At 37.4% G+C, this 20,181-nt stretch overlaps 1 protein-coding gene across 3 annotated transcripts in view; it reads right to left on the reverse strand.

The window, feature by feature from the left end:
• The window catches only part of LOC142435012 (bromodomain and WD repeat-containing protein 3), a 175,854-nt gene that overhangs the window by 81,368 nt on the left and 74,305 nt on the right, over nt 1-20,181 (reverse strand). For all 3 annotated transcript variants that reach the window (XM_075539614.1, XM_075539613.1, XM_075539612.1), the window contains exons 9-14: nt 10,353-10,453; nt 9,041-9,111; nt 8,384-8,484; nt 4,094-4,134; nt 3,323-3,427; nt 1,303-1,456 (exon numbers count right to left, since the gene is read on the reverse strand). In XM_075539614.1, the coding sequence (XP_075395729.1) occupies nt 1,303-1,456; nt 3,323-3,427; nt 4,094-4,134; nt 8,384-8,484; nt 9,041-9,111; nt 10,353-10,453 (573 nt within the window). The remainder of the gene's footprint in view (nt 1-1,302; nt 1,457-3,322; nt 3,428-4,093; nt 4,135-8,383; nt 8,485-9,040; nt 9,112-10,352; nt 10,454-20,181) is intronic.

Raw genomic sequence — 20,181 nt, forward strand, 5'->3', positions numbered from 1 at the left:
ATAGAAACTTATCAGAGGATAGGGATAGCCAGAACCTGATAAGTAATGGATTAACAGATAAAAGGAAGAACCTAAAACTTCACTTGGGTTTTACATAGAGAGGAGAACTTAGGAGGTAGGTGAAAGACAAAATGGAAATTGCCCCAACATGAAACAGGTCTTTATAAGGTAAGGGAACTTAGATTATGAATCTCTCACACAGAAGTCAAGTAAAGAAGACACCATGGTATGTTATAAAAGAAGCAAATTAAGAACCTTGAAAAATCTCAGATTCTAGGCTGAATCCTGTTGCTTGCCACTGCTTAAGGCATGTGGCAATCATTTTCTCCTCTAGTTAAAGTGTTTACAAACTGATAACTGAAGAAAAGAGTAAAGTTTTCTAATGCAATTTAACCTGTAGTCTAATAGTATCAAGATAAATTAATTATCACCCATTTATGTCACTAATTTATGTTACTAATTCTTTTAACTTTTCCTACAACAAATATTGCAGTCTTTTACGATGGCAAATATAGTTTAAGAAAGAAGAACAGATGCTTTATACCACCAGTCTCAAAATCCCACGAGGACAGTTCAGCTCTGTCCTTGTAGAGTCACTATGAGTTCGAATCAACCCAATGACAGTGAGTCTGAGTTTGTTTCTTTGCTTCATCACTATTTATTGTATATGCTAAGACCTGAAAATACGGAACACCTATGTCAAAATACAGTTAATCTCATCATCAAAACAAAAAATTCCAACTACTGCTATAAATCAAATGAATAACCCATATACTATTGAGTAGATATAATGGAGTACTGTTGTTAACTCAAATTCGTTCCTGTTCATAAAGACCCTATGCAAAATAGAAGCAAACATGGCCAGATCCTTCATCAATCTTACTATTGTTATGATTGAAGCCATAATATGAGATGAATAAATTTTAGATTTCAAAATGACTCAGGAGATTTTCTTGATACAAGTACATACCACATATTATCCTCATTGAACAGATGTGTCAACAGAGGCCCTACAAAGTTCAATACCTTCCCAACAGATACTAAGTTAGAAAGAACTTAAAATTTCTGTCTCCCAGAATAATTCCCCTCAGCATTTACGTTCATCTAAAAATAGAATATCCACTACCACTGAGTTGAATCCAGCTCGGAACAACCCTATATGGCGCTTCAGAGACTGTAACCTGGATAGCCTCATCTTTCTCCAGAGGAGTGGCTCGTGGGTTTGAACTGCCAACCTTACAGTTAGCAGCCCACCAACTAACACATAGTGCCACCCTGGCTCCTTCAAAATAGAGAACTTACAGATAAAGTATGTAGAAGCTGTCCTGTGATCGAATTCCATACTTTCAGCAGGAAATTGTTCACTGCAGTAATAACGGTGGTGTCACAGCGATCCCAGGCCACCATAGTCACCTTAAGTTTGGTGACTTTGTCTTCTCCAGATGGCAAATTAATCCTAGGCAAATATTCAAAATGTACACAATTTTACCTACCAAAAAAAAAACCAAAACCAACAACCCCAAACTCACTAATATTAAGAGTTAATTCCAATTTATAGCAGTCCTAAGGGATAGAGTAGAACTGCCCCTGTGCGTTTCCAAGATTGTAACTCAATTTTTATCAAAGGTGCACCTATAATAACAAATTAAATCAAACTTTCTCTAAGATCATATAACTGTTTTGATGAAAAAATAATCATAAATTATATTAAGTACCCATGAAAGAAAATAAATAAGTATACCCACATAGAGCAATACTCAGAAGCTTATTACTGAGAGAAAAAAAATTAGAAATATCTAAAATAATGAACATGTACTATTTAGATCAGTGGTTCTCAACCTTCCTAATGCCATGACCATAATACAGTTCCTCATGTTGTGGTGCCCCCCCCCCCAACCATAAAATTATTTTCGCTGCTACTTCATAACTGATTTTGCTACTGTTGTGAATCGGGTGACCCCTGTGAAAGGGTTGTTTGACACCTAAAGGGGTTGTGAACCACCGGTTGAGAACCGCTGACATAGATAGTGTGGTAGTTATATAATCTGTTGTCAATTTGAGAGGCTTAAAAGTGAAGGGGTGGAGTTTAGTCTGTCAATCAGGTTGCAGCTTGATGACCTCATTTAGAGGTGCTAAGGAGATAAATAGCTCCCTGGATGTAGGACACAAGCTCACTCTCTGGGAGACATGGAGCTACGCTAGTGCCCTGAGCTGGAAGAGCCATTTGGTGACCCCTGCCAACTCTGAGATGCTTACAATGCCACTGGATCCACAAGATTTCCGACCCACTGGCCTGGGATCTTCCTGCATTTGGCATCATTGCATGTATTTCGTGGTATCAGACATATGGGGTAATATCGGGCTTATGGACTTGATCTGGACTGGGCTGGGATTTTTTTTAATGCTCAATTACTCTTTATATAAAGTTCTTTCTAATACCCATATGAGTCTCCCAGGAGTTGTTTCTCTAGTCTACCCAGACTAACAGATATTTAACTGGATTTAGATAGTTAACAGGAGAACAACAACAAAGCTATACTAGAAAAAAACATACAAAAGTTTTAGAAAGCAAAGAACAAGATTATGTTACATGGGGCATGCCCCAAAATACAAAGAAAACTTATAATATCCATTTTGTTCACATAAGTTTTTTGCACTGGTGTGTCTTATTAAAAGTGGTGAGAAACAGGAATTTAAAAATTTAATATAATATGATTTTATTGATAGCTATGAAAAGAGTTCTATAGTTTTATTAATGGGAAAATAATTTCAGAGTCATAGTCTAAAGAAACTGTGGTATCCTAAGGAGAAACTTTATAACTTCCAGTGACAATGAAGATGACAAAATAGAATGCTGATTATGTATATTGATACTGTTGAGAAGGCATGCTAACACTGTGAAATATTATAAGTATGTCTTCAATAAATTGAAGAAATAATAAAATATATGATGACATTCAACTGGTACAATCCTCAAGGTAGAACAAATGTATATATTTAAATTATCTGCACAGACTAAGGTAGAGAATGACTATATGAACATCAGCATAACAAAGATATTTGAGTCACAATAGAGTTGAATTTTGAATGACTCATCATTGTTCCTATTACTTTTGTCTATCAAGTAACAGTTAAAAGGGGACTTATGTAAGAGACATTATAGATGCAAACTTCACTTCTGCCAGTTTAAACTATTTACTAATTTGAAAAAGATAATATTACATGTTTACTATTTGTCACTTATGTATTATTTATCAATGACTTAAGTGCTATGTCTGATGAGAATCACTGAAATGAAAATAACTGCTACATCCGGTCTTACCCAGTCATTTTAGTTGTCATATCTAGTACTATACTCTTCCATTCTTGTTGCTGATACTGCCAAATTCTTGCTGTTCCATCTCTGCTTCCGCTAACAAATCTTAAACTGAAAAAAAGAGAATAGCTTTGCTTCTTTTGTCCATTTATTATTTTTATTATTATAAAAGCAATGTATTCACCCTCCTACATTGCTGGTGGAAATATAAAATATTGCTGCCATTTTGCAAAACAGGCTGGTAGCTCAAAAGTGAAATAGAGTTACTATTAGATTCAGAAATTCCATTCCTAGGGTTTATACTCGAGAGAAATAAAAAAACCATTTACACAAAAATTGTGCATTCACAGCACTTTATATAACAGTCTAAATGTGGACAAAATCTATCAATCAATTGCTAAAATAATAATCAAAAGTAGTATTAACCATAGAATAAAATATTATTCAGCAATAAAAAGGGATGACATATTGACACATGCTACCACATCATCAAATCTGTAATACATGTTTTAGGTTTGGGCCATATAATTCTGGAAAAATGTCACTGTTCATATGAAGACAAAAATCTTAAAGTCCGATGGAAAACCTTCTCTCAGGGAAGAAGTGGTTATCAGTCTTAAATGTAAACCTCAACAATGGGGTTTGAGGGAAGAGACAGACAAGGGGTACATTTGACCTAAGTGTGAATGGATAGAAAGAAGAGATCAGTAGCAAAGGGAGCCGCTGTTGAGGGAATGTAACACAATCTATTTGCAAACATATGTACTACATGATTACCTGTCTCCATTGTTACAGAACTGAACAGCAACAACTTTGTCCTGAAATATAAAACAGCATATTTTTGTTAGAGTTGGCTTATTTGTTAAACAAGTAAAACGTTTACTGCCTCAAATTCAAAGGCAAAAGCATCGTGGAGTAGATTTTTTTTAAAAGACTAAATTTTCTTTTTAACTAATTTTGAAACAATACATTCAGAGAGGTTAAGAAACAAAGTCACTAAGTGGAATACTTTAAAATGGTGTTTCCCAAAGTGAGTGATACCATCCACTGGGGGCTGGCACACCAATGCAGGAAGGCTGCCAGAGTACTTGCATACACTTTATCCTATACCATGGGCTACAGTACAAAAGGTTTCACCTGTCGGGGGGCACCTAGTAGCTTGTTGTCTGGAAAGGGAGTGGTACACTAAGTATGTTTGGGAGCTAGGCTTTAAAATTTGAGGCAGCTTAGAATTTCCAGAACTAGACATTTCTGAATGGGTATTAATTTCCAACTTCCCCCCAAATAACACAGCACACTAACACTAACCTTAAAATAGCTAACATAATACTAATGGAATTAAGTTTTTTTTACATAATTTAAAAAAGCAAACCAAACGTTTCCTGTTTCCCACATGGTTTACTTAATTATTCTGCAATATAGACATCAGATTGTTTTTAGGGACTTTAGACAGTGCTGGGGGAATTTTCTTTAAAAATGAATAAATCAGACCTTTATAAAATTAGTATGTACAATGGTGATAAAGAATTTAAAGTGTAAGTGGAAATGTACATTTTTCTTTGCTTTATTCCTAGAAAATAAAGTTAAAATACGCCTCCAAATATTATACTCATTTCACAAACCACTCTACTGAATTATGTGTGAAAATAATTTTAAATAAAGATCTCAGATAATAAATTTATTTATATTTAATTATTTATCATATTTTAAAACTACATATGAAAATTATATCTGAATCATACTGTTTCAAGATTTCATAGTGGGACTTCATCTGAGAGGTACTGTATTCTCACTGCCGACTGCAATGATTGGCTTTAGATATCCTGTTGGAAAATCTTATTTTCATCGACTAATAACAGCCACTCATTCGAACAGGGAGTGTTTACTTTTCATCACTTTGCTTCGTAGCTTGACCTCTGAAAATAAAACTCAGTTAATATTCCTTGGCTATTCCCCCTCAATTCTTTCCCACTGAATCATTTGGTCGCTAAGTTAATAGTTGCTGTGTTGTGAATGAAAAGAAGCTTCCTGTGCATGCTGTAGCACAATCTTTTGCTGTAAGATGAGTCCAGACTGAGATTTTTTTTAGTCCTTAATTTTCTCTTTCACAATTTAAATAATACTCCTGGGTTTTATGGTCTAGGAATAACAACAGAAAGTTGAGAGTCTAACATGGTTTAGTAAGTATTCATAAAGAACTTTACAATTATGTTTATGTGACAGGGCAAGAAGTAGATGACTCTTTCCAACAGACCAAAGTTAAGGTTACTAATAGGAAATCTATTGTATTACAAATTCCAAGACCATCAATGATTCTATAATATACAAAACATTTGTTTCAAGTCAGATTTTCAGGGGAAATAAAGTATTTTATTAATGTGCACAAGAACAATCCTATTTGAAATGTTGATATTAATTAGAACAGTAACATCAAGGCTTGTAAATTGTAGTACTTCTGATCAGCAAATATACTGCTTTGACAATGTGGCACTGGAGAAGTACAGTGAGCTGACACACAAATACTCCTATACCATGCAGAAAATAAACCTCTGGAGAAGAGGGTAAACAAAGAAAAAGGAAAGATGGGTACATTAAAGGTAAACAAGGATGGAACTATGCAAGAGTGACTCAAAGCTTCCTGAAAAAGCTATAAGGAAATTGGAATAGCCAGAGAGGAGGAAAGAATCAGTAACCAAAACCCTTCATTCCAGGTATCCCTATACAAAATATTAATAACTAAGGGGAAATAGACTTCAGGAGTCTTTTGTGAGATTTTGAGATCAAAGTAGGGTAAATATAAAAGTGAAATAAGCATTTCTTAAACAAAACTAACAAAAAGTGAAGCTATTGTTTCGTGACACATCTTCCATGTGTGCCTACATAGTTCTGAAGTTGGTATTTCCATCTCTCGAATCCTTCCCCAAAGAATCCTGTGCTCTTTTGGCATACTCAAGGGACTCTCTGATCATATTCCTTTTACGCATTCTTTGAGATTGGGGAAGCAGGTCTGGTGTCTCTGGGGACCAGCAAAGTTGGTGATTCCAAACCACTGCTGACTCCATGAGACAAAGATGAGGCAACCGGTTTGCTTCGCTAAAGATTTACAGTGTTGGAAACTGTCAATTGGAGGATTAAACGTATAGGGGTGGAGTCTAGCCTGTTCATCAGGATATAGCCAATGAAGTCTCTGTGTAGGCATGGACTTCTCCTGAGGATTCTGGAAATTATTCCTGTATTTCCTGCTTGGAGGCAGGAGACATACTCTCTCTCAGGCTCACTCCCTGTGATACATCCCTGTGTAGATTCTGACCACATGGAGAGAGGCTGATAGAGCCAGACCTCTGAAGCCTTTGAAGCCACATGGAGACCAGACCTCTAGAGCCAGAGAAGCCACATGGAGACCCATGCCAGTGCTGAAATGCTTACAACGCCACTGGATCCACAAGACTTCCCACCCACTGGCCTGTGATCTTCCTGCATTCGGTGTCATTGCACATGTTTCATGAGTCTGAAGAGGACTTTATAAATTTGTATCAGACATATGGGTTAAAATCAGGCTTACAGACTTGATCTGGACTGGGCTGGGACGTTTTCTCAATATTCGATTGCTTTTGACTATGAGGCTGTTTCTTATACGCATGTGAGTGTCTATGAATTTGTTTCTCTAGTCTACCCAGACTTACACAGAAATCCTTTATAGGGTTACTATAAAGTTGGAATTGACTTCCTGGCAGTGAGATTCTGCTTTGTTTTCCGTTTGTTTGGAAACAAAAAGAAGTCCCAAAGGGCAAGATAAGGGCTGCCCTGTAGACTGGGTAATGTTTAGCAACCAAAGTCTTAAAGGACAGTCCTTGCTACCCTTGAAGAATGAGTAGGTGCACTGTCGTGATGGAAAAAAAGTCCTTGGTTCAACACTGCTGGCCTTTTTACAACCAATGTAGTTTTCAAATAAAAAAAAGTCCTTCATAATAAGCCCCTGTGATTGTCCTTTGCCATTAAAGGAAATCTACAAGATTTTCCTATGGAATCCCAAAAGACAGTTTCCAAAACTGGAACCAACCTTTCAGCCTTAAATATAACTAATGCAAATCTCTGTAGTTGCCCCTGTTTTGATGAGACCTTTTTTGGGGGGAAGGCACCCCAATTAGATTAAGACAAGGGTATTACTAAGAACATTTGTTTGCTGACCTCCTGATCAGAGAGACATGTTTAAATATGTTTTATTTGAAATGGTTGAATGGCATAAACATGGCTTATTTGAAACCTGTGATGTGTGAACTTTAACGCTAGTAGAGATAATTTTTGGCTTATGTTAATATTAACAAGATACATTTAGTGAAAAAAATTTTCCAAAAACATTTTATATGCCTTTTATTAAGTATAGTGATTTCAAAGTAAGTTATATAGCTAATAAAGAATAGCAGGTTAAAAATAGGAGTGTCACAAAATATTGCTATAGTACAAGTATATTTCCATATATTTTTCTCTTATCAACAATCAAGTAAAACTCATCTTAAATACAACCCTACTAAATCCAAAATTTCATATCAACTTTCATTACTACAGACATATTGGCACAAAGGTTTAAACACCAACCTACTTTAAACAAGGACACAGAGCAGTAAAAAAGGAAAAAAAGGATCAGGTGGAAGAGAGATAGCTTCTGATTCTCTTGCCCAGTCTCTGGGGTTTCCTGGTGGTGGTCCTATAGTCATGGGCCCTGGGGGATCCCCAGGGAAAAGGCCTTGGAAGGGATGTGATCAAGGGCATCCTTGGGCCAAACTGTTTTCCTCACCTGTTGTTCCCCATACTGTCTTCAAAAAAAGGCTCCTTCTCCAGAATGGATTGACTGCTTAGGATGACCATGGCCCAACCCACCAGCTCTCCCCACCCCGATGTCTTATTTCAGACATGAAAATAACTGGACAGTATAAACTTACAAAGGGTTTTTTATGGTTATAGATTGGAAATAAAGTATGTCATATGAATCGTTAAAAAAAGGAAATAAACTAACTTTTGGGGGGGTGTTAGAAAGCACCATATTTAAGTTTCTCACATAACTCTTACCGTATGTGACTCTAATTCTGCAACTTTCTCAGGGATCTCAGAACCCAAATAATATATTCGAATCACATGATCAGTGCTCCCTGTTGTGATAAACATACCACCTAGAAGATTAAAAGAAGAATAAAAAGAGTAACAGCAATTTTTTAAAAAAACACTTGTGATTATTTCATTATTTGTATGTATCTTATATTAATCAAAGGATTTTAAAGAAATACAATGTTATATTCTAACCATTAAAGAATTACTAATTTTTAAAAGAAAAGATTACAGAAATTTATTCAAAGAACATTTATATCTTTCATCCAAAAAAATCTACTACCAGTACACCAAATACAAGGCTTTGGATCTTAAATATTGAAGATCGCAGGCTTAGATATTCTATGCAGAAACCACTTGGCATTGTTTGGTGTCAGGAGTCAAATGATCGCTATCTACAATTCCCTTTCTCTTGGCTACTGCAGTTGAATTTTAAAAACTCAATAACAATTATATGCTCATTAAAATCTCAAATGATTTTTCTTTAGATGGTACATTTTTGGCATGTTTCTATTATCACTTATACATATATTTTTCACCAAACAGTTAAGAAATATATCATTTACATCTGGATGATTTAGTGTTTTAGATACTCAAAACATATTCAACTTTTATACACACCAGAACTGAAAGATGAACAAGATATCTGAACTCCAGGTCTGGATCTCTCAGTGAATTTCACTGCGCGATCTCTAAAGAGAAAAGTAAGGCATTTACATTTTCCATCTTGCTCATTTAATAAATAATATTCTCAGCACAATGCTAGATATTAGCAAATTTACTGTCAATATTACAGACACCACAAAGGTGAAGTGGACCCTAACTACTATTCCCATCACTCAAGTAAAAAGTGCATTTATCCTTAAATACCCTACGTCAGTATTAGCAAGAAAGAAATTCTCATATTCCTCACTATCATCATGAGAAGTTCAGTCTTTTCCCAAAACAACAAATGAAACTGCTACTCCTTAGAAAATTTGAGTGCATAAATTACTCTAACAGTGAATAAATGAAAATTTTATTTTAAAAACTCTAATATCCAACTGAAGTACGATAGGAGGGTAAATAAAAAGGTTATTTCTATAAAATCACAGAAACATATCCTAAAACAAAAATATCAAAATATGCAGCTATTGTTTCTTAACATACCCTTCTTCTAGATCTATACACTTTTGAAGACAATACGTATTTACATCTCTTGAAGGCTTCCCTGGGGAATTCTGTGCTCTTCTCTATCTGCCATTTAGACACACACACCATCACATATAGGCAGTTTTGAGATCCTTAAGGGCTACAAATTGTGTTCCTTTTAAGTTTGGAGTTCGGGGAACAAAAACAAACTCCGAAGGGTAAGGTCAGGGTTGTAGGGTAAATGGGGTAAGGTTGCTCAACAAAGTTCTCACAGGATAAGCCTTGCTGGCCTGAAAGAGTGATTAGGTGTATTGTGATTGGGAAAAAAACACCTTGGTGTAACTTTCCTGCCCGTATTCTCACCAATGTAGCTTTGCATCTTCCTAAAAATTCATAAGCTTCTTTATCACCCTGTGTCTCCCAAGAAAATCTCTCAACATGATGCCTCAGGAATCCCAAAGACAATGGCAAAACCTGAACTGATCTCTGTGCTTTGAATTTAGCTGGCTTAGCAGATCTCAGCCTGGTCCTTTTGTTCCCTGAAGCTACCCGAACAAAACTAAGAAAATTGTCAACAGCTACTCACTACTCAAGGAGACATGGTAACACACTAATCTTAGAATTAACCGGAACATATGAACTAGAATCCTGTTATTAATAATTTAGTTCTCCTTGTATATATACAGATACATACAAATATATTTATCTTTATATATATAAGTACACTACTAAAAATCTCTGAAGGTACTAAGTAAAAAGGAATATGTTTAATCTTTTCAAAAATTTAAACTTTCAGATTTACCTAAACTTCATTGTTTTCACATGCCATTGCCAGAAGCAGATTGTTCCATCAGCACCAGTAGAAGTGAGGTATCTGGTTGTGCCTTTAGTTGATGGACAAAACTAAAAAAAAAATTAATTTAAAGAGTTTTAAGTACAAACTTATATTTCAAACACAGCATGTGTTATGCTAACTCCTGCCATAGCGACCTATGGGACAGGATACAATTGCCCCCTGTGGGTTTACAAGACTATAAATAACTTAAAAATCATTTTATTGGGGGCTTGTACAACGCTTATTACAATCCATACATACATACATCGTGTCAAGCACATTTTTACATTTGTTACCCTCATCATTCTCAAAAACATTTGCTTTCTACCTGAGCCCTTGGCATCAGCTCATCATTTTTCCTTCCTTCCCCAGACCCCCCTCCCTCATGAACCCTTGGTAATTTATAAATTATTATTATTTTGTCATATCTTTCACTGCCCCACTTCTCCCTTCACCAACTTTTCTGTTGTCCATCCCCCAGGGAGGAGGTTATATGTAGATCATTGTAATCAGTTCCCCCTTTCTACCCCACCTTCGCTCTACCCTCCTCGTATTGCCACTCTTACCACTTGTCCTGATGGGTTCATCTGCCCTGGATTGCCTGTGTTTCCAGTTCCTATCTGTACCAGTGTACATCCTCTGGTCTAGCCAAATTTGTAAGGTAGAATTGGGATCATGACAGTGGGTGGGAGGAACATTTAATAACTAGAAGAAAGTTGTATGTCTCATCGTTGCTAAACTACACCCTGACTGGTTCGTCTCCTCGCCCTCACCCTTCTGTACAGGGATGTCCAGTTGCCCACATATAGGCTTGGGTCCCCAATCTTTACTTCCCCTCATTCACAATGATATGATTTTTTTTCATTGATGCCTGCTAACTGATCCCTTCGACATCTCGTGATCACACAGGCTGGTATGCTTCTTCCATGTGGGTTTTGTTGCTTCTGAGCTAGATGGCTGCTTGTTTCCCTTCAAGTACTTACGACCCCAGACAGTATATCATTAGATAGCTGGGCACCATCAGCTTTCTCCACCACATTTGCCTATGCACCCATTTGTCTTCAGCGATTGTATCAGGAAGGTGAACACACAATGATATCTTTTTTTGTTTTTTGATGCCTGATACCTGATCCCTTCAACAACTCATGATCACACAGGCTGGTGTGCTTCTTCCAAGTGGGCTTTGTTGCTTCTGCGCTAGATGGCGCTTGTTTACCTTCAAGCCTTTAAGACTCCAGAAAATATATCTATTGATAGCTGGGCACCATCAGATCACCTTTCTTAACCATATTTGCCCATGCACCCATCTGTCCTCAGCGAACATACTGGAAAGGTGAGCACACAATATGATTTTTTCTTCTTTGATGCCTGAAACCTGATCCCTTCAATACCTTGTGATCACACAGGCTGATGTTCTATAACTCTCTATGGAAGCAGAGAGCCTCATCTTTCTCCAATGGAACTGCCAGTAGTTTGAAACTGCTAATCTTGCGGTTAGCAACCCAACGCTAACCCAATAATAGTTACATAATAAATTCACAATTCATATCAGAGGCCACATAATAAATATACTTTAAAATAAATTCTTTAAAGAATTTATTTCAAGAGATCTTAATCTAAATTCTACTGAATAAAAAACACCTTTCAAAGCAAACCAACATAACCCACTGCTGTCACGTTTATTTGCACTCACAGAGACCTTTAGGACAGAGTAAACCTGGCCCCATAGGGTCCATAAGCATGTAAAGTTTTACATTGACAAAACTTTCTCCTGCAAAGCAGCTGCTGGTTTCTAACTACTGACCTTCATGTGTCAGCAGCTGAGCCCTTTAACCACTATTCCAGAGTTCCTCAATTTTTTCCAAAGAGTTCATGTATTAAGAACTGTAGAAAGACTAAGTTAGTAATTGAATTGAAGATAGAATATTTTACTCCTAAAATGAGTTATCCTATACTCATTTGACATCACACTCTAATGGAATTATTGCACTACTTTTAGTGGAATAGACTCACTGACATTACTAGTAAAGACATTGCAAGCTTGCTACTTAGACTTATAGAGAAAAAATGGTAGAATTTGTACAGCTTCTATGGGACAACGTTTAAAACTCTATGAGGCAGTTCTACTCTGTGAGTCAAAATCAACTCGAGGACAGCTGGGTATGAGTTTTGGGATATGAGTAGAGGATTGATGAGTAACTCCAAAATTACTGCCGAGAAATTGATTTGTACATTTTTGGATTTTAATATTTTGATTTTATACTTTAAATGCAATAACTATGGTATTTTTCATTTTCTAATTTAAATGATATTAACTTGTCACCATGGACAATGCATAGTAGGTCAAATATTTGCTCATATCATATTGGGAAAATGATATTAAAAATAAAGTACTACAATTAGAAACTAAGATAAAACCAAACTCACTGCCATGGAGTCATTTCTGCTCCATTACTACCCTACAGGGCAGGGTAGAACTGCCCCTGTGGGTTTCCAAGAGGGCAACTCTTCATGGGAGTGGAAAGCTTCATCTTCCTCTGTGGAGAGGCTGGAAATTTCTAACTGCAAACCTTGCATTTAGCAGCCTTATGTGTATCCACTACGCCACCAGGGCTCAATAAGAAATAAGACATACCTACCTAAATGAATGAACACACCATGTTCATGGATAGGGAAAAAAGGAAAGAAAATATTGTGAAAAAGTTAAAACCACCCAAAGCAATCTAGATCTACAACGCCGTTGAATGGGAACAAGGCAGTCTCTGTGACAAATGGAGCTGGCAAAATTAGATATCCTTTGCAGAAACATTAACCAAGATACATACCTCACATCATATATAGAAATTCCTACACATAAAACCTAAAACTATAAGGATAATCAAAGAAAAATAAGGCTAAATCTCAGGGCTTTCATTTATGGCAAAAATGTACCAAACACAATCTGAAATTCACAAGCAGCAGAATATAAAGTATAAACCAGAGATCTCTACAAATTAAGCCCTTATTGTGCACATGAAAAGATTTATCCAAAAGACAACCCACTGATTGTGAAAAAAATGGACAATAAGCAAGCCACAATTGAAAATGTAGTAATCTCACAAATTTACAGAAAACTTCACCACCTCTACAACCAGAAGACAATTGAAAACTAAATAATACATCTTAAAAATGGACGAAGGACATGAACGGACACTTGATTAGAGAAGAGATTCAGTCAACTAACAAATACGAATGATATCAATAAATATCCATATCATCAGCCAGTAAAGAGTTATAAGTTGAAATAACAGTCAGAGATCACTTCACCCCAGCATGAGAGTAAAGCTCAATCAAAGGCAGTGTGGCATAGAGGAATTACCAAAATCCAAATGAAGGCCAAACTTGATAGTATGACGGAAGGAAAGTAAAAGGAAATAGAGGAAAGACCTGGGAGGCAAAGGACGTTTTTTAGAAGTAGAAATAAAGGCAAGTATATATGGAAATACATTTATATACAATAACAGGGGAATGATATGTATTAATTTATAAAACATTACGGTAGCTGATGGACATTAGGCCTTCACTCAAAGACTCCCTCAACACAAAAATAATTTGCTCTGCTAACAGGCACTCTGTCATGTTCACCTTCCCTGACACGATTGTTATAGATAAAATGGGTGCATAAGAAAACGTGGTGAATAAACTGACGGTGTCCGACTATGCAAAGATGTAGCATCTGGAGTCTTAAAGGCTTGAAGATAAACAAGCAGCCATCTAGCTGAGAATCAATAAAGTCCACATGGAAGAAGCACAGCAGCCTGTGTGATCATGAGGTATTGATGGGATCAGGTATCAGGCATCAAAGACCCAAAGCAAAACAAACAAACAAATAAAAAGAATATCAGTGGGAACGAAGGGGAGGGCAGAGTGGAGACCCAGAGAACAGCGGTAGTCAATTGGACACCCCCTGTCTGAGGGCCAGAAGGAAGAGAAGAGCCAGTCAGGATGCAGAATAAGACCCCGGAAATACACACCCTGCCTCTAGTTCTTTACTGCTCCAACCCCCACACTGCCATAACCCCAATCCTATCTTGCCAATCTGGCTAGACCAGAACATGCCTACGGGTACAGATAAGAGCTCACCACACAGGGAATCCAGAGAAGATAAGCCCCTCAGGACCAATAAGGGGGCAGCAGTCCTAGGAGGGTAGAGGGGGGAGTAAGGGGGAACCTTTCACAATGATCCACGTATGGCCCCCTCCCTGGGGGATGGACAGCCGAAAACTGGGTGAAATGAGACAGCAGTCAGTGTAAAACAGGAAAAAAAAAGAGAATTTATAAATTACCAGGGGGATATGGGGAGGGAGGGTAGATGAAAGGTAGAAAAAAATGAGGAGCTGATGCCAGGCATTGGAGTAGAAAGAAAATGGTTTGAACAAGATGGTGACAACATATGTACAGATTTGTGTAGCACAATGGATACGTGTATGGACAGTGATAAGAGCAGGAAGAGCCCCAACAAGAGAAAAAAGTGCTGCTGAGGGGTTAGAGAGATTGGAACCCTCACACCCTAATGGTAGGAGTGTACAATGGTGTCATATTGTGGAAAATGCATTTCCTTTCATTTATTTATTTTTATTTAAAAAATCATTTTATTGGGGCTCATACAACTCTTATCACAATCCATACATGTATCAATTGTGTAAAGCACGCTTATACATTCGTTGCCCTCATCATCCTCAAAATTCACTGTCTGCTTGGGTTCCTGGAATCAGCTCCTCATTTTCCTTTTTCCCCTCCCCTCCCTCCCCGCTGCCAGCTACCTCATGAACCCTTATTAATTTATAAGTTATTATTTTATCTTATCTTATACTGCCCAGCATCTCCTATCACCCACTTTTCTATTGCCCATTCCCCAGAGAGGAGGTTATATGCAGATCTTTGTGATAGGTTCCCCTTTTCTACCCCACCTTTCCCTCCCTGTTTCCCCACTGTCACCACTGGTCCAAAGGGGTTTGTCCGTCCTAGATTCCCTGTGTTTCCAGATCCCTACTGCACCGCTGTGCATCCTCTGGTCTAACCAGGTCCGCAAAGTAGAATTGGGGTCATGATAATTGGGGGGGGGGGGAAGCGTTCAAGAACTAGAGGAAGGTTGTTAGTTTCATTGTTGCTACACTGACCCCTGAGTGACTCATCTGCCCCCACTACCCCTGTGCAAGGGATGGCCAGCTGTCTACAAATGGGCATTGAGTCCCCATCATGCGCTCCCCTCATTCACGATGATATGATTTTTTTCCCACCGCCTTTGGTGCTTGAAGCCTGGTCCCCTCGGCCCTTCATGATCACACATGTTGGTGTGCTGCTTCCATGTGGGCTTTGTTGCTTGTGGGTACATAGCTGCTTGTTTACATTCAAGAATTTAAAGCCTCAGACTCTATATCTCCTAATAGATCCAGCAATCACACTACTAAGCATATGTCCTAAAGAAAATACAGCAGGGATAAAACCATACATACATATATCCATGTCCATTGCAGAATCATTTATAATAGCAAAATAAGAGAAGCAGCTGTGGTAGTTATATAATCTGTCACCAATTTTAGAGGATTACAAGTGAAGAGGTGGAATCTAGTGTATCAATCGTTAGATAGCCAATGAGACCTCTGTGTGGGCATGACCTTCCCCTGAGGATTCTGGGAATTCCTATATTTCCTCCTTGGAGGCAAGAGATACACTCTCGCTCTCTGGGCACTCCCTGAGAGATGCTCAACTGAGAAGACACATGGCTAAGCTGAGAGAGCCTGTGTCCTGGGAGCTGGAGAAGCCATGTGGAGAAGCTGCCAGTGCTGAGATGCTTACAACGCCACTGGATCCACAAGACTTGCTACGTACTGGACTCTGATCTTCCCACATTAGGTGTCACTGCATGTGTTTCGTGAGTCTGAAGAGGAGTTTATGTATTGGTAGGGGACATATGGGCTAATATCAGACTTATGGACTTGATCTTGACTGGGCTGGGATGTTTTATCAATATTCATGCTCTCGTTTATAAATCTCATCCTTAAACACATATGAGTGTCTGTGAATTTTTTTTTCCAGTCTATCAAGACTCACACAGCAACCTAAGTGTCCATCAACACATGAATGCATAAACAAAATTATGGTGCATAGACATCATGGAATACTATGAAATGTTGAAAAATCAAGTAGTGCTGCATGTCATAATGTGCATGAATCTGAAGAACATTGTGTTGAGTAACATTAGGCAATCACAATGGACAAATGTTGCATTAATTCACTATTATATTTCACAGAAAGCTTATACAAAGAAAATACTACAGTTTGATGTTTACCAGGGATAGAATGTAAGAAAAGGGAATGTCATAACTGGATAACGGACACGTATTAACATGGGTGAGTAGAAAGACAATATACAATAAGGGGTGATTAGCACAGTATCTCTAATGAAAGGGAAAGTAAGGAAAGCAGCACAAATGTTACAGATAACACAGGTAAATACAATTGTGTACACAGCCCTGCAATGTAAGTAATAATACACATTCATATGCAAGTGACTGCATAGGCACACAGCCAACATAAACAGGAAGGAGGGGACAAAAAGAACCATTAATGACCATATATAGGTTTGGCAGATGATATTTCTATATGCATATTTTTATTTACTTAAACTATGCCCACATACATAATAGAGCAAACGTGCACCAACAGCTTAGCCATAACCAATCATATCGAGCTGCTGGGCCTTGGGGCTTGTGATCCTGTTCTAGAGGGAAACATCAATTGGTAAAAACAGTCAACCAAGAAAATGTTCTACCGCATCATACTTTGTTATTTAGTGACCTGGCCCTGTGAGCAGCCATCTAAGGGGCAACTATTGCGCTTTTCATCAGGAGCAAAGAAGGCTGACAAAAATTAAAAGCACGTGGAAAGTGTTAGTTCAAAGTACTAACCGACCACGTAAACCTCAGCTTCCAGACGCTGAGGCCAAAAGAACTAAGTGGTGCCCAGCTGCTACTCTGAAAAGGATCACAGTAGAGAGAGTTCTGAATAGAGTAGGAACAATGTGAAATAAAACTCAGGAACAGAAAACGAACCAGCTTTATTAGCCCGAGAAAGAATGGTGAAACCCCCAGTATTGTAACTCTTAATCATAACTCTTGAGGTCCGTAACTGAATTCGCCCCACAGGCTCAACTTTCATTCAAACAGTAGGTCTTTAAAAAGAACTCTGAAACCAGGGAGATATGCATTCCTTATTACAATCAATGATATGGAATCAAAAGGATAAAAACTAGAAAATAAGGACAAATAGAAACAGTAAACACTGAAAGGAAGTGGTAAGAGTGAAGTTGCATGGTGGAACTAACCATAAATGTCATGTAACTACATGTATGCGAGTAGCTGAATGGAAAACGACTTTAATTTGCTGTGTAAATTTTCACAGAAATCCCAATTAAAAGTGAAAAAAGAGAGGGAGGGGGATATACGTCAGTAGCTATTTTAAAAGATTACTAATATCTCGATTGGTGGATAAACCCGTTATCATACAGGCTTCTCAGGCTTTGATTCTCAGTATTTTTATACCTCACCAAAAAAGAATCACAAAGAAGGGAAGAGTCACCAGGCTAATAGAATTTAAATACAATTTATATCCAAAGCAAAAGAAAAAAGAGAATCCAAATCCGCTGCCATTGAGTCTATTCTGACTCATAGAGACCCTCCCGGACAGGTTAGAACTGCCTCCATGTGATTCTGAGATCGTAATTTTTACAGAAATAGAAAGCCTTGTCTTCCTCCCATGGAGCGGTTGTTGATGTCAGACTATTGATCTGGTTGCTGGCAGCGTGATGTGTAGCTCCTCTACCCCCAGGACTCAGTAACTAAAAGAAAGCTGTCACTAAATATTAGATGTCGGGTTTTACGTAGTCTTTTTGTATGAAAGCACACTCTAAACATCGTGGACCTGACTCCAAACTAACATTAATACTGCGCATTAAGTCACTACAGTAAAAACAAATCAGTACTCACGTAGCATACTTGTATTTTCATTTCTGATGTAAAAGAACCCTACACCAAAAAGTGTAATGCATAATCCAGGGCAAAAGTTTGCAAACCCAGGTTGCTCCTTGTTTAATTGAATAAAGTCTTATAGGGACGGCCAATATTTAATAAACATTGTTTATAGCAATTTTTGAACTATATGTTGAAACAGACTAAAGTCCTAAAAAGTATAAACTATAACTGTGTCTTGACAATTGCATATGAAATTGCACAATTTTACTAAGTTTCAAGAAATTCTGATACTTTATAACTTCTATGTCTCATCAATCACAAGGGGTAATTTAGTCCATTAATAACAGCAACCGGATTGAGTTGACTCCAACTCTTTGCAGTATCATGCATGAGAGAGTAATAGGGTTTTCTATGGCTGATTTTTTTTAAGTAGGTCATTTGTCTAAAGCACCTCTTGGTAGACTGCAATCTCTAACCTTTTCTTTTGCATGATCCAGGGACTCCTGGCCTATTAAAATGTATCTTAATTGGATGTTTTTGAAATGACAAATTATGTTAGAGATGGTGGTTGGGTTTTTATATCTAATGTACAATTTAATATATTTAATATAGAAAATTTATGAAATACGCAATAACAGGAAAAATTACCTATTGATGATCACTACAATTATATTATCTCAACTTTGTTAAGAAAGGAAGTGATGTGAAGGGTAGGAAAGAGAAGGGAAGGGTGGGAACTAACGTGGAAAAAAAAAGAAAATTGGAAAGACAATATTTCATAAATTAGAGCCCGTCAATAAATAATAAATAAACAATGTGTATAGTATGCATAATGCCCATCATTACTATGCACAGAAATAAAACTGAAAAGGAGGAATACAGAGTTATAAATTAAAACACCAAAATAAAATAAACTCACTGCCATCAAGTCAATACCTGTATATATTTACCTATAGGACAGAGTAGAATTGTCCCTGTGCTTCTGAGATTATCACTCTTTATGGGAGTAGAAAGTCCTGATTTTTCTCCCAAGGAGCTTCGAATTGCTGATCTTATGTTTAGCAGGCCAATGCCACCAGGACTTCTATAGATTGAAATATGTTGCCCCAAAACATTTATTGTAAATCCTAATGTCTATGTCTGTGGTTTTAATCTCATCTGGGAATGGATTGTCTTTGTAATGTAAATCAATCAGGATTAGTGTAGGAGTACTGTAAATTAGTCTTTTTTGAGATAGAAAGCTTAAATAAGATTAAGCAAATAAACCAAGCAGAGATGGGAGAAGACAGAAACTAACCACATAAAGATCATCCAGGACCAGAAGCTGAAAGAAAGGACCTTTTACCCAGAGCCAAGAGAAAACAATGCCTTCCTGTAGAGCCCACTCCCTGATCTAGGTTGTGATTTTGACCCTCTTAAATGATAAGTCAATGCATTTATTTGTTACAGCCTTCCACTTGGGTATTTTTGTTAGAGTAGCCAATCAGGTGTTGGTGTGTGGCTTACAATTTTAAATAGAGTACGAAGATGATCTCAGAGAAGGTGTCTCTGAGATGACACACAAAGTACTTATAAAGTGCAGAGTGGAGTGTGGAAAGTCATGTGGATATTTAAGGATTCTAGAGACAGGAATCAGCCAGCCAAATGGTAGGAAATACCTAGCGCGTTCAAGATAAAGCAGAGAGGGTAGCAGCTGAAGGAGATTAAGAAAGGGCAAGTGTTGATGAGGCAAGGTCAAAAGGAACAAAGTTTTATAGTGCCTTGTTGGTCATTTTAAAGACACA

The sequence above is a fragment of the Tenrec ecaudatus genome, chromosome X (genome assembly GCF_050624435.1).
Source record: "Tenrec ecaudatus isolate mTenEca1 chromosome X, mTenEca1.hap1, whole genome shotgun sequence".
NCBI classification, from domain to species: domain Eukaryota; kingdom Metazoa; phylum Chordata; class Mammalia; order Afrosoricida; family Tenrecidae; genus Tenrec; species Tenrec ecaudatus.